At 39.8% G+C, this 14892-nt stretch overlaps 1 protein-coding gene across 4 annotated transcripts in view; it reads right to left on the reverse strand.

Moving 5' to 3' along the window:
* Nucleotides 1–844: 844 nt before the first annotated feature.
* Nucleotides 845–14892, reverse strand: part of Plekha1 (pleckstrin homology domain containing A1) — a 55219-nt gene continuing 41171 nt past the window's right edge. For 2 of the 4 annotated variants that reach the window (XM_028769425.1, XM_028769426.1), the window contains exons 8-12: nucleotides 13092–13160; nucleotides 9606–9670; nucleotides 8801–8864; nucleotides 6066–6155; nucleotides 845–3684 (exon numbers count right to left, since the gene is read on the reverse strand). In XM_028769425.1, coding sequence (XP_028625258.1) covers nucleotides 3367–3684; nucleotides 6066–6155; nucleotides 8801–8864; nucleotides 9606–9670; nucleotides 13092–13160 — 606 coding nt within the window. In that variant the 3' untranslated portion in view covers nucleotides 845–3366. Of the gene's footprint in view, nucleotides 3685–4751; nucleotides 4900–6065; nucleotides 6156–8800; nucleotides 8865–9605; nucleotides 9671–13091; nucleotides 13161–14892 lie in introns of all 4 variants that reach the window. The other 2 variants (XM_028769428.1, XM_028769427.1) reach the window with 2 other exon arrangements.

Raw genomic sequence — 14892 nt, forward strand, 5'->3', positions numbered from 1 at the left:
GCCGCTGGGCCCGCGCGGGCCCGCGCGGCGCGCCGGCCGGCGGCCCCGCCCCGCCGCCGCCCCGCCCCCCCCCCCCCCCCCCCCCCCCCCCCCCCCCAATAAAGCAGGATTTGATGATGAACTAGACACAAGGAACAAACAGAGACACCTAAAATCACTGCTGGTGTCTTTGGAAATTCTGCAACTTTGGGTGACTAAATTTGTATTTCAATTGAATATAATGCAATTGAATTATAAGTGTAAAGTTCAATATACTTTATAATAGTGGCCCTTCCTTTGCTCAGTGGCTAAGCCTTTGAGTTTACTCTGGGCAGCAGGCACTGGGCTAGACTCTAGACATAGAATCCACTACAGCCCAATTTTTCAAAAAGCAGGCTCTTGAGCATTAGTTTTGGGGAGCTGACTACACATCTCAGCCCCTTTCCCACTATCCCCACTGGCAGGCAGCTTGGGGATCTATGTCTTCTGCAGTCAGTCTCAGTCCAGCCTGATCAATAACCTTGAGCTCTATGCAGCTCAATGATTCAAACATGCTTCACCAGTAATTTTCACATTTAATTTTGAAAACATTCTTTTGTTTTGTTTTGTTTTAAGTAAAAAGAGCGAACTTTCTAAACAGACAGACATCTTCTTTGTACAATTTCATATGAAACTGTCTTAAGAATTCATGGATCTGCTGGGCCTGTTGGTACACACTCTTACAATTCTAGCACCCAGGAAGCAGAGGCAGGAGGATCTCTGTGAGTTCAATGCCAACATACTCTACATACTGAATTTCAGCCAAGACTATAAAGTGAGACCGTGTCTCCAAACACAAACAAATAGCAACAACAAACTCCACAAATTCAAGGATTTTGAATTATTTTATTTTATTTTATTTTTATTTTTTGTTTTTTCAAGACAGGGTTCTTCTGTTTAACCCTGTCTGTCCTGGAATGAAATCTGTTTATTGAAAGGTAAGTAAATGAACTAATCAAAAATGTTTCTTACCAATTCTACTGACTTGTTCACATGAGCACTGAACCAAACAAAATGGGAACTGAGTGAAAATGTATTCTGAGCGGTTTATTCTCAAGTCATTACAGTGTTCAACCAACTGGACATACAAAGATAGCGGTGTAACAGTAAACATTAGGAGGTACATTCCTGTTCTGAGAGGGGATACATTGTACACACAGGAAAAAATGCAGCAAATAGTATGGTATTCAAAGTAACTGCTGACGCTTCAAATAGAATATATTTACAAGAAAATATGCTTTAAAATAATTAAATAATTTCCATAAGCTTAGAAAAGAATTGAGATAAATATTAGGAGATCCTGATAATCACAAGAACATATTCCTATGGTTTTGAATAAATGTAATTCTATAAAAAGTCCCAAAATAGAGCTAATATTTTACCACCATGAAATATATCAAATTACCGATACCAAAATATGATAAAAAGAATGCACACTGTGGGGGCTGTACCAAAGCAAACAGCGCCAGGCTCATCAATACTGCCAAGAGTCTGTACAAGGGTCCCTAGGTATGTTCATGAAAAAGGAACTTCTAAGAGAGACTGGGTGATGAATACGGCAGCAGAAGGGTTGTCACTGCTTAACAACCTTGTTGTCCTATGGTTTTCTAATGCAGGTGCACAAGAGAAAACTACACAGAACTCTAATATATTAGCTTATGAATACAAAAGGTGAGTGGTACGCTCTTGTGCTGGGCAACTAAATAGAACATCTTAACCCTAAACCACTGTAGCGAATCTTTCATCCTCCAACAAGTAGTCTTAGAACACAAAAAGGCAAAACACTAACACCATGACTCCAAAACACAAGTCTGAGACTGGAAATACCATAGAGCAGCAGCCTGGGGATGCAAACACCTAAGATGTTGCCACAAAACAGTACTTGCCCAAACCAGTCTATTACTCAACACTGGAAACTGGGTTCTCTTCAGAGAGGTGCTTCTATTTATGATATCCCCACGGTTCAATGCATACTCAGATCTGGTTTTCAAGACATAAATATTGCACAGGTAGTTGAACACCAACATTCTGGTGTATCTTATTTAACATATCAAATTACGCTACTGAAATTAATTTATTCAGATATTTAAAGCCAATCATGTAGGACTTTGGGGTACAATTCTAAGTGAGATGAGAAGACACAGGCACTTGAGTATAGGTTACTACTGATGACAAGGGAGAAGCCATAACAAATTCATGACTAAGGGCCGTTTTGACTTAGCATGTGAACTAAGGTCTTTCACTGATCCAAATTCAGAAATAAGATCTATTTACAAAACTTTGACTTAAAAAAAAAAAATCAGATCTTCCCAAAATTTATGACCAAATAATTTTTACTGAAATAAAATACTAAGGTTTTTAAAACAAGTGTCTCAGGCTGCAAGTTGATGACACAGCCCTATAATTTGGGAGGCAACAGAGGCAGAAGGATCACCACAAGTTCAAGAGCAACCTGGTCTACAGAACAAGTTCCAGGACAGCCATGGCTACGCAGAGAATCCAGTCTCCAAAATAAAAATAAAGAAGTCCCCTCCCCACAAAAGAAAACAGAAATCTTAGCTATAGGTGACCTCCAGTCTCCTCCTTCTGCTTGCCCTGTTCAACTCCCACCTGCACCAACTGTCTAATCAAATCTTTTTTTGTTTTTGGTTTTTGTTTTTCGAGACAGGGTTTCTCTGTGTAGTCCTGGCTGTCCTGGAACTCACTCTGTAGACCAGGCTGGCCTCGAACTCAGAAATCCGCCTGCCTCTGCCTCCCAAGTGCTGGGATTAAAGGCGTGCCCCACCACTGCCCAGCTTAATCAAATCTTCTATGAAAAATTTTCCACTCACCTGCACAGCCAGAATATATCATAAATGGTTAGAATTTCTAAACAGTCCACATTGTGATAAAAATTCTGCAGCACCACAGACATCATGAGTTTAGGAATTTTTGTCTGGGAATGTCCCACTTGATAATGTTAGTTGATAAGAATATGTAAATATTGAATATTTCATAGGGAGTCATTAGCAAGTTTAAATGACCAAAATAATAAGAAATTTTAATATTTTAAATTGTTATTTAAAATTTCAAAGTCACTAAGAAAAAAAAATATCACACACACATTTTTACCACCTAAGCATGTAAAGCTTCAGACTGTCAATATGGACACAGCTGTTTTTCTTCCTTTGTTAAAGAAATTACGTTGACTTGGCCACTCCCTAGATTCTTGGTTTGCCAGCTTACAGAGTACACCCACAGGCAGTATAACATATGCACTGAAATCATTCACCCTCTATCATCTTTGGCGAGAAGCCTCATGGAAGGACACTGAGGATGAGTGGTGCAGGCAGCCCACGTGTTCCCACCTCACACATCGCTGACTGGCAGGCTGGCGTCGTCTAAGTCCACTGGCTCACCATCTTCTCCCTGAGGGCCATTTTTACTCTGAGGTCTGAGCAGAGCCTGTTCAGTCACTTTGGAAGCTGGCTCTCTTGGAGAGACAGTCTGGACCTTGAAGTTCCCTGGCTTGACCTTGGCAAGAGATTCGTAAAATCCTCGCTTCTCCATGGTATAGCTTGAGACCAGAGAGTGGCTGCGAGAGGCTGTGGAATGTGAGGCGGCTGCTGCTGCCCCGGCAGGACGGAGGACAGTGTATTTGGATTCTGAAGGACAGCCGGAATGCTCCTGGAAAGAGGAATGGTGGTCAGACACAGCCAATCAACAACAAAGTTAGTCACTCAATGTGAGACTTGATTCTCTGAAAAACAAACAGCAACACGCACACACACATACACACAAAGCAGAAGCATGAGCCATGCAGCATAAATGTGCAAGTTCCTTCCCAAAGCAATGCATTTTAGGGGTGAGTTCAAAGCAACGATAGCCAACAACCAATTCTACTAAGAAACTAATTGTCACCAAAGCTGAATTTGGCAGCTTATGGCACTAGACAGCCTAAAATGGGATACAGTGTTCCAACTGCAACTGAATTGTGTTGAAAGAAGAGCCTACAGCATTTAAGAGTTATGGGGATTATCCCAAGTATTAAAAAAGATAAAATGTAAGACATAAAAGTGAAGGCCATAGATTAATCAACAAAAATCAAGACTTCTCAGACAAGACTTTGTCTCATAGTCTGACACTTTTTTGCTTCTCTTAATTTCACTGCAAGTGATTGCAGCTGCTTCAATTCAGTTTATTTTGGGTCACACATTCGTGTGGCTTAAGATGTTTAAAGTAAAAAAGGGTACAACTGAATCACTTTTAACACTGCTGAAATCAGACCAGCTGTAACTACTGACTTTACTGCCCTTATAAGGACAGATCTTCCGACACTGCAGTGCGCTGTGCAGCTCCTGATGCGTGCTCATTCAAGACACTAGCTGCTTTGAGAACAGCACCACAATCAGCAAACACTACAGGCTCCCACTACATGGTAAAACTTCACCAGAGCTAAAAAACACCATGCAATTCTGATGACAAGAGTTTATCCAACATGGATGTGTGCAGACGTTTGCCTGGATCAGAAGAATGAAGGCTTATTTCAAGTGTTGTAATATAAAAAAAAATCAAAATACACAAAACACAAAATCAAAACTCTTGCAGCAATTCAGTCAGTCAGTTTCAGAAGCTCTGGAAGCTTCTATTAGTATGGTTGCTTTTTTTTAACTATACATATTCAACCTGATGACTACAGTAGAATAGTTTGCGTTAGTGATGACAACTGCAAAAGGCAGTCTGGTTAACTCAACCTTCTATGATCAGCTGTAAGGAGGAGCGAGTCCAGGCCTTCTACTAAGAAGGCACATTTGCATGAGAGCCCACATACGTGCTGCATTCACCAGCTCTTGATGTATACCTCTGTATACAAGGATTCGACAGCCTTCTGGCCTGCCGCATCTGGAACACAGTGCAAAGCTAAGATTAGAGTTAACCTATATTGGGAAAGGGAGGAAAAGAGAGAATTCTGCTGATAGTCACAGCTGGACAGTCCGATTTGCCCCCACCACAAAGCACAGAACACAAACACCCTTCTCCAACTTTCCCTCTTCCCAACAGACATTGTTTTTGCAGAGAATCTCATACTTGACTGTTGAAAGAGTCACATAGAATGCAGGCACTTAGAAAACTAACACCCATGAAAGAGGTTTCTTAGGAATTCTTAAAGGAATACTATTATAACAATAAATGATTGTGGAATGGGAAAAGTGGATTACTATCTACTGATCTGTCATTATCACTAAGAGAAAAAAGACAGTAAAATACTAAAAATGCAGGTGTATCTAGGTATATACAGAATCTACATCATAAAGGCTATGGTACGGCACATCAGAACAATTGACAACAGTGCTACTTTTAAGGTGAGACTTCTCAAAAAGGTTTGCATTTTCAGAACATAGATGAATGGCCAAAGTATTCCAAACCAAACTATTCCTTAGGATATACTTGAACAAAATGAATAACCCTTGTTTCTCAGGCAATGTCTGAATGACAAAGCATTTAGTTGTTACAATATTACTATCAAACTACAGAAAAGTTAACAAGTTTTTTTTTTGTATCAACCTGGAAGAAAATTGAAATAACATGAAATAGAAAAAAATGAATGGAAACATAAAACTGTACTTAAGCCTCTAGCTTGGTCAGTGGAACACCATCAAGGGAAAAAAATCTTAACTGAAAATTGGCAAGTAAAGGGACGACCAGGACATCACAAAACCGTGTTTTGGTAGAACTGCAAGTGCATTCAGGCCAGTGCCACACCAAGGGTGTCAAACTGCTATACCCTGACCCACTAACAAGAAGCTAACTGCAAGAACAAAGGAAGGAAGGCTCTATTCTTTAGCCGCCCAGCTTGTGCGTGAACACAATGTGCACAGAAAGCTATGCACAGGACACTACAAGGAAGCTCTCAATTAGGGAACATTACTTTTACAAGTCCAATTGGTATGAAAGTCAACATGCAAATAATCTCAACAAAGAAAGAAACTGAAGGATTAGGGGAGAGGAAGAAAACAACTTCCAAGGATGCAGGCCCTGTAGAGTTTCTCCCCAAGAAGAAAACCTACAGAGGAGGATGATCTGCCAGGTCCCCGCTGTGCTACGATGGCGCCAGAGACTGCTTTAATCCAACTGTGCATCTCTTCAGGGCTATCAGCCTAATGGAAATAAAAGGGATATTTCAGTAAATTTTCTCTCAAAATTCACCTTCTATTTCCATAAATTCTGTACTTGGCAATATAATGTCACCTGCAACCACATTCAAAGGCAATAATTTCTTTTAAAAAAAAAATGTTTTCGCCGGGCAGTGGTGGCGCACGCCTTTAATCCCAGCACTTGGGAGGCAGAGGCAGGTGGATTTCTGAGTTCGAGGCCAGCCTGGTCTACAGAGTGAGTTCCAGGACAGCCAGGACTACACAGAGAGACCCTGTCTCGAAAAACCAAAAAAAAAAAAAAAAAAAAAAAATGTTTTCAAAGCACTTTATTTACTTTTGTTTTGTTTTTAGAGAGAGGGTTTCTCTGTATAGCCCTGGATGTCCTGGAACTCTGCCTGTCATCTTCCTGTCTCTCCCTTCTGAGTGCTGGGATTAAAGGTGTATGCCACCACATCCAGCTTCATTTGTGTGTGTGTGTGGTGTGGAGTGGGTGCAAAAAAGTCATCAATCACTGGTCCAGCTGGTCCCAGCTATAGAGCACAAAAGAGGGCATGGAACCCTGCTGGAGCTGTCCTTATAGGTAGTTGTGAACTACCCAATAAGGACACTGGGAATCAAACTTCAATCCTCTGTAAAAGCAGCAAGTGCTCTTAATCTCTGAGCCATCTCTCCAACCCCTGAAAGCACTTTTTTGGTAAGCATCGGAAATAACCAATATACACATTTAAGAAAAACACTCAGCCATTGAGGCTTTATTTTATTTTAAAATTTCTGTTTTAATTTTGACAGAGAGTCATATTAAATTGCTCAGGCTAGCCTTCAATTCACTCTTTAACCTGAGCGGTCAGGTTACAAGTATCTGTTACCAAACCTGGCTCTAGAAGCACTATTTCTAACCCAGGTTTTTCTGAGCCAGGTTCTATATGCAGATATAAGATAGGCACTGCATGTTTAGAATCAGACACATCAAAGTATATATAATGAGTGCTTTTAGAAAAGAAATAAGAGGAAGAAACAAAGACTTTGCTATTTTGCTGTCAAACGCTGTCTCAAACTTACTACATAAATAACTGCCACTTTCAAAGCCATTCTGGCACCATCTTACATATTAATTTTAGAAATAATTTCTAATAGAACAGTGAATTAAATAGACATTGGTAGTCAAATTCAGCAGGAGTCTTCTTTCTGGATAAAGACTGGCCAGTGTGAATTTAAACATCACGAGATCAGAATGTTCAGGGTGGAATGGCCACAGCATGAGGCTGGGAAGGCCGAAAGCTGTGCCTTCTCACGCTGTCCTCTGAGAAGACCTCACTCCTTGAGAAGTAGATCTAAAATCAGATTCTAACTTTCATGTCATGTGTTTTCTATGCACTTTGTAAACTAGACGCTGAATTTTGTGGGTCTTAGGACTATTTTATTAACTCTCTTATTAATTCTTTTAACTTCATACAGTGTATTTTGAACATACTCCTTCTCTAACTCCTGCCTCTCTACTATCCTATCCCTTCCCACTCGACTTTTGAGATCTCTCCCTTCATCAACCCTTTTCTCCATCAAATCCAGGTTGCACTGCTCAGCTAATCTTGGAAATGGAGCCTGTTTTGGTGTGTCGTCAGCCTACCAATGATCAATTCACTAAAGAAAACTAAGTCCCCTTCTCCAAAAATCTATCAAATGCCAATAACTTCAAGGAGCATTTTTCAAAGGGTAGAACTCGGAAGAGGCACGGAGCTGACCGAGCTTTCATTCTGCACTAGTAGCAGGACAATGATCAAAGTCAAAGCCACCAACAGAAAAGCTGTTCCGATGGTTAAGTCTGACCTAGAAACATCTGAAAGACTCAGAAATTCAGGCCAAACTTTACACAAGATGCTGCCATCAGCATACTTGCAAAGTAAATGTATGAAAACTATGCATATGAATGTTCAGTCACAATACATGGAGTATGATGCAATTCTAAAATGTTTCCAAAGATAACATTTTTGAGGCAGGATCTCACTATACAGCCCCAACTAGCTTTGGATTCACCAAAATCCACCTGCCTCTGCCTCCTGAATGCCTTTAATTCCAATTAACGATATGAGTCTCTAGACCCACCTATTTCCAAAGAAATTTTAATGACATGGGGAAAATGACAATATATGAAAGCAAACAAAACTTTATACAGTTAGAATGATCTTGCTTGCTGCAAATATCAGCGACTGAACGTGGGAGTATGTTTATTTTACAAACCATTGTTTTCTTAATTTTTCTGCAATAAGCAAATGTGTTAACTCTCATAAACAAAAACAAATGCTTTTTTTCAATAATTTCATTTATACTCGAGACTTTCCTTCTTATGAAATTACCAAAAATGATATTAAATAAAAACACAAAAAGATAATACATTTGAAGGCACATGCTAAAACCTAAGTAAAACAGCACTTTCTTTCTTCCAAATGTGACTTTGATCCATGTCACCAATTCATAACACAACACTCCCACTCCCACGTCTGATCCTATACGCACTACCACGTGACATCCTTCAATAAGCTGGCAAATTATATTCGTTAAAACCAACAAGTATTATTTACATTTATTTCACCTCTAAATGTTAGAAACTTCTTAAGAGAATCTATGACCCCCCCCCCCCAAAAGTGTCTTACCTGTACATAGAAAGTCCGAGATGTCGTCACGATTTCAAACAGGTTGTCCCTCATCATTATGTCACTGTCATGAAAAACGATCATTCAGTTGTAGATAAATCAGTTTGATCGTTTGAGCTGTTTACTAAGTGGCAAGTATGTGTCAATAAATGTTAGAAAGAAAACATTAATTTAACAAAATCACATCATCCCTTTCCAGCTTTGCATTACTATTCACATGCTTTCTTTACACAACTCATTTAGAAAAGATACATAAAGCAACTTTAGAGTCCAAGTGTTTACAGTTCACTCAATTCATCATGGCACAACTGATGCAATTTCTTGCAACAATCTGTTCCGCAGCACCTTTGAAAACTAAAAATACCTCAATCTGTTAAATCTCAGAAATTGCTTAAAATAATTTTTCCTTTGCATTACTGAACTAATTCTGAAATGTCAGTGTACTAATGGGTTATTTCCTAATTTTTTTTTTCTTTTTTTTTGTTTTGTTTTGTTTGTTTTTCGAGACAGGGTTTCTCTGTGTGGCCCTGGCTGTCCTAGAACTCACTCTGTAGACCAGGCTGGCCTTGAACTCAGAAATCCGCCTGCCTCTGCCTCCCAAGTGCTGGGATTAAAGGCGTGTGCCACCACCACCCGGCCTAATTTTGTTTTCAAATAAAAAATTAAATTACTTTACAGATTAAAAACAAGTTATACAATTACAAATCCCCACAAGAACAGAGAAAGACGCATACTGTAAGCTCATCAGGGAGGGGAAGCCTGGTTCTTCATACTGTGTGCTATCCAAGAATCAGGCAGTCCTTACCTTTGCTTGCACTCTTGGACTTTATGAACTTCTTTAAGTGGTATTACCCGCAGAGGTTCCTTTTCCTGGCAAAAAAAAAAAAAGCAAACACAGGACATTTCCTGTCAAAAGCTAGCTATCTTACTTGGAGCTCAGACCATTCTCAGTCACAAATACACCTTCTGAGACTTACAGCCGCAGGACAGTTCTAGTTTCATGCCATCATACACAATGTTGTCTGAAGCTCGGTTTGTGGTCTCAATGACAGTCACTAAGTAGCAGACTTGGTCATGGTGGACCTTCCTCTTTTGGAAGGTCATCTTGACATAGATGGTACCATGCAGTAAGTCCAGCTTTGCTATAAGCCTGTGTACATGTGTCTGAATACACATTTCAGGACTATCTGCACACAAGTTGAAGACATGATACTAGGTATCATGCTTGACTTCTAAAATAAATTTTACATGATCATGACACAGTTATGGATCCTGGACCTCAGCATCCTTGCAGTATGCCCACAATCTCTAGGCCACATTCTGATCTTATAAGTTACCCTATGGGTGTCCTTCATGGCAGAAGACAAGCTGACGGAGTTTCTGTCTAGGGTTCAGTCTACGGCAGACTTGTCTCACTGCCCTTCTCTTAGTCCCCATTACTTCGTGGGTTACTTCTTTGATCGTCTGTCATCCTGTAAAGCTATAAAATGTTTAGGCCACTTATTTCACAGACTGTGTCCCAGTCGGAGCTAGTCTGATGTTTATTCATCCTGATGTGCAAGCCACACGCTTCTGGAAGGAAGCCACTGCAACGGAATACTTCTCAGCCATCCTACCAGGAGGTGCATGGTGTGGAGGCGGAGTGTGACTCATTGTGGTCACTACTGACATACCTGGAGCCTATGCAGAACTTCATTTTCTAACAAAAATCTCCCACTAGTTTCACCAAATATTAAGGATTCTTACTTGAAATCATTATTGGCATAGCTGCCTGCCAAATGATGATTCTTCTAACATCACTACCTACACAGTAACGTGGAATTTGAAGAAATATTATTTCTTCTCCACTTATTTTCTCTGAGGAGAGTATCTGTGATCTTTTCACTCAGACACAGCCTCCTCATGATTGATGAATACTATCTGTGCAGTGCACACCTGTTATTTCCCAAAGCCTGATGAACATACTTCTGAACACCACTTTAGTTATCTGTACTGCTTAGTGGTACCGAGGCTCTAATCCAGGGCCTCACACACACTAGGGATACATGCTACCACTCTACTCCACACTCAGTCTAAGCTCTTTCTGAATGCACCGTTTGTATTTTCTGTTTGTTTTTATGTCAGATAGTTCTCACTTTTCTCTTTCTTGAACATTGAAACAATCATGAATTTACAAAAGGGCTGGTGAGATGGCTCAGTGGTTAAGAGCACTGACTGTACTTCCAGAGGTCACGAGTTCAAATCCCAGCAACCACATGGTGGCTAACAACCATCTGCAATGATATCTGATGCCCTCTTGTGGGGTGTCTGAAGACAGCTACAGTGTACTTACATATAATAAATAAATAAAAATTAAAAAAAAAAAATGAATTTACAAAAAAGACTAAAAGCAGTCACTTGGAACTAAGCTGCTTCTCTTGCCATGCCGCCCTCAAGTCCTCCTGTTATAGCTACCACAGTCAGCAGGTGGCGTCCACATGGTCTCTTTCTATTTAGTATAGAAGTGTTCCTCACTCCTCTAGAAAGAGGAGCACAGAGTCCTACAGATCATAGCAATTCATTTATTTTGTAGGCTGCCTCCTCCCTTGGATGTGGCTACTGTTACCTGGTGATTAAACCAGACTATATACCTTTAGCAGGAGCAGCATAGAACTGATGTGGTGTGCTTTTCATGCTATCCCGTAAGGCGGTATATGGTTTCTACATTCTCACCAGCACTGAAGTTCACTGAACTTGAGTGCCTGATTGAGGTGATGTTGCCAGGCTTCTTCCTGTACTGCTACTCTCTTCCCACAGTGTTTAGTTTTTATTTCAGACTGGTGTGTCAATCCTGTCTAAGCATCTTGTCCTTCACTGTAGTTATCTGAGCTCAATCACCACCCAATCATTTACTCATATATATATATATATATATATATATATATATATATATATATGTATATGCATGCACTGTAATATATTATAATCATTGTGTATTTTGATACACTCTCGCTGTCCATGATCTGGTAAAGGAACTGTCTATAAAGTGACTTCAGAGTGACTAGCATTTTCTCAGCATGTTCTTGCTTTCTGATAGACATTCCCGCTCACCTTGCATTTATTTCTCTTGCCCAGCTACAAAATCTGCCATCCATGGAGTCTAGGTTTCTTTCAGGAAGAAATGATCATTTTCTCAAGACACAGAGCTACAGTATGTTTTATACTTACATGTACTCACACAAAGACCTATTTCTATGTCTGCTGTATATTTCTATATCACGAAGCTGTGCTTTTATCCCAAGAACCTTGGTTTCTATTTTCCTTGATATATTGCCTCATTTTATCAACAAGTATGCATGTGCCCATTCTCGTCTCTGCAATTACCCACTTCCTGTGCATTCCTGCCCTCATTCTTCAGGCAGGGAAAGACTGCTTCCTCACTACACATGGGCTCTGACTGTCTACAGCAGGCTATATAGGTTGCTTCTGCCTTTTACAGCTTCCTAAAATAACTGACCCTTAAGATGCTCCCAATACAGAACCCTGCCTATGAGTAACTATAAATTTAAATTACTAAAATGGAATTCGTTTTAATTTTAAAATGAAACAAATTTACTTCCTTAGTACACTGGTTATATTACCAGCACTCAAAAGCCACACACAGCCTATACAGAACAATGTAGGTATGGAACATATCTACCAGGGCAGAAAGTTCATGATGCTGTTCTATGCCTTCATGCAGAGTATGGACCATATGAAAGTCCCACAGTTTTACAGAAGAGAGAAAGAATTTCATTAATTTATGCGCGTATCTTCTGTAGGATTTAGGCTACTTGACATCTTAAATGGTGCATTACTCAAACAGGGAAGGAGGGAGACTCAATCTTTGATTCTGCCTTCAGAAAAAGGTATCCCAGGTGAAACAACTTAAGAGGTGATCGGAAATGGGGAAAGAGCTAAGAAGCAGCAGGGAAGAGAAGGTAGACATGCAGAGGGGTGAATGTTGCTTTTGGAGGATTTCTTACACCACTTCTTCTAATATTCCTCTGATAGAGATTTACATGTGGGGCTGTTGATAATTTTAGATCCATCAAGATGGAATGCTTCCTTGAAGGTAGTTTTATTTAAAACACATTAATGAAATATGTGACTAACCAAATGCATTACAACCAAACCGACTGAAATTCAGGTGCACTCAAACCCAGAACTGGACCATTAGAAGAACAGAACAGCATACAAGCATATAATCACACAAGCACTGCAGTGTGACCTCCCAAGTATATGAAAGCATATTTATGATGTGATTGCATACCAGTTCAGATTTGAAGTAGCCTATTGTGTTTTCATCCAATTGAAAATATCTTCTCTTCCAGTTTTTCATCTACCAGAGAAGAACAGACAGAGGCTTCAGAGAATGTCAAATGTTCATCACCCCTTAATCATTCCAGTATGAACCCACAATCCAAAATGCCAAGTCCTCAGAAACAACACACCCTTCCCAAGGGAGGTGGTAAATGGTACCTCTCCCTGCTAACCAGGCTTTGAATGACGGTCTCGGCCTTGGTCAGCTCACTCTTAGAGTTTATGAGTAACTCTGATATTTCAAGATTTTGATCCTGAACAGTGGAAAAGAAAGAAGAGGTGTTCTCTTCTCTTCTTGCCAGCCCAGCCCACAAGGAAAAAATCAGCATGGGAAATGTGATTAAGCCATCAGGTTTCTCTATCAACAACATGCATGAATCCTTTTTCAAGTATTTCATATAGAACAAGTCAGCAATAAATACAAAAATAGAACAAAATCCTACAGAAAATGTTTAATACACTTTTATACAAATATTCCTATCAATTTTAAGCACCCTAAATTATTTGTAAATAGTGTTGGAGAATTGGCTCAGTGGTTAAGAATGTTCTTCCAGAAGACCCAGGCTCAATTCCTAGCACTCACATGGCAGCTCACAACTGTTTCTATGGGGCAACTATTTCAGGGGGATCTTACACCTCTTCTGCCCTCCACTAGAACGCCATACACATGGTACACACATGTACACTCAAGTAAGCACATATAAAATAAAAATAAATACACATAAAAAATAAAATTGGTTTAAAAATTAAGAAAAAAAAACTGTAGATTATTTTTTAGATGTAGGAATAAAGGTTATCTCCTTAAAAGCCTAATTAGCCCACAACAAAGCTTTACAGCCTGAGGGAAATTCTGCCTCAAACCTATAGACAGTCTGCCTTGGAAAACCTCTGGTCTCATCTTCCTTTCCCTGAGACCAATGGTTCAACAGGCAGAAAATCAAGCAGAATTAGCAGAAGAGTTTGAAGTATTTCTTTATAGTCACATTTTTTTCCTGTTGCTTTCAAATGCTAAACTTTACCTTCTCTTGAGATTTTCAAGATTTAGTCCATGCAGAATAAACTTTAGAAAAGCTGATTAAATAAACACAGATTTTGCTATATAATAGCCTTGGCCAACCTAGAACTTTGTATCGTCACTCCTCAGCCTCCCAAATGCTAGGATTATAGGTGTGAACTACAGCACCTGGCAGACAAGTATCTGGAACCTTAGAAATACTGGAAAATCAGCATTTGGAGTTCAAGGCTAGTCTACTGAGTTCCAGGACAGCCAGGGCTACAGAGAGAGAACCTGTCTCAAAAAACAAAAACAACAAAAACAAACAAACAAACAAAAACAAATAAGAAAAAAACAAAACAAAGAAAAAAAGAAAAGAGGAAATCTGGTAAATGTGTTTGTCCTGTAGAAATCTCTTCCATGACACTGACTATGGGGACAACCTGAACTTACTGGTAATGGCCCTTATACCTGAAGCTGAACCTCTCATTTACGTCTTTCAAAAGCTACATACATTTTATAAAACAGCTTTCTCATAAAATAAAACTGGGAAGACTGAGAAATTAGGTACCCCAACCTTAAACTAGCATCTACTCCTCCATTTTTCCTAGGGCTCTCCTCCTGACCACTCCTGAGGGCATGGGAAATCAACAGAAGGACGATCTGATGGCAAAGGTGACTCAGCAGGTAAAGGCGTTTGCCTGAATATGAACCTTGGAATCCAGGTGAAGGTGGAAGTGGAGACCTGATGAAGTTG

The sequence above is a fragment of the Grammomys surdaster genome, unplaced genomic scaffold, assembly GCF_004785775.1.
Source record: "Grammomys surdaster isolate TR1022 unplaced genomic scaffold, NIH_TR_1.0 192, whole genome shotgun sequence".
In the NCBI taxonomy this organism is placed as follows: domain Eukaryota; kingdom Metazoa; phylum Chordata; class Mammalia; order Rodentia; family Muridae; genus Grammomys; species Grammomys surdaster.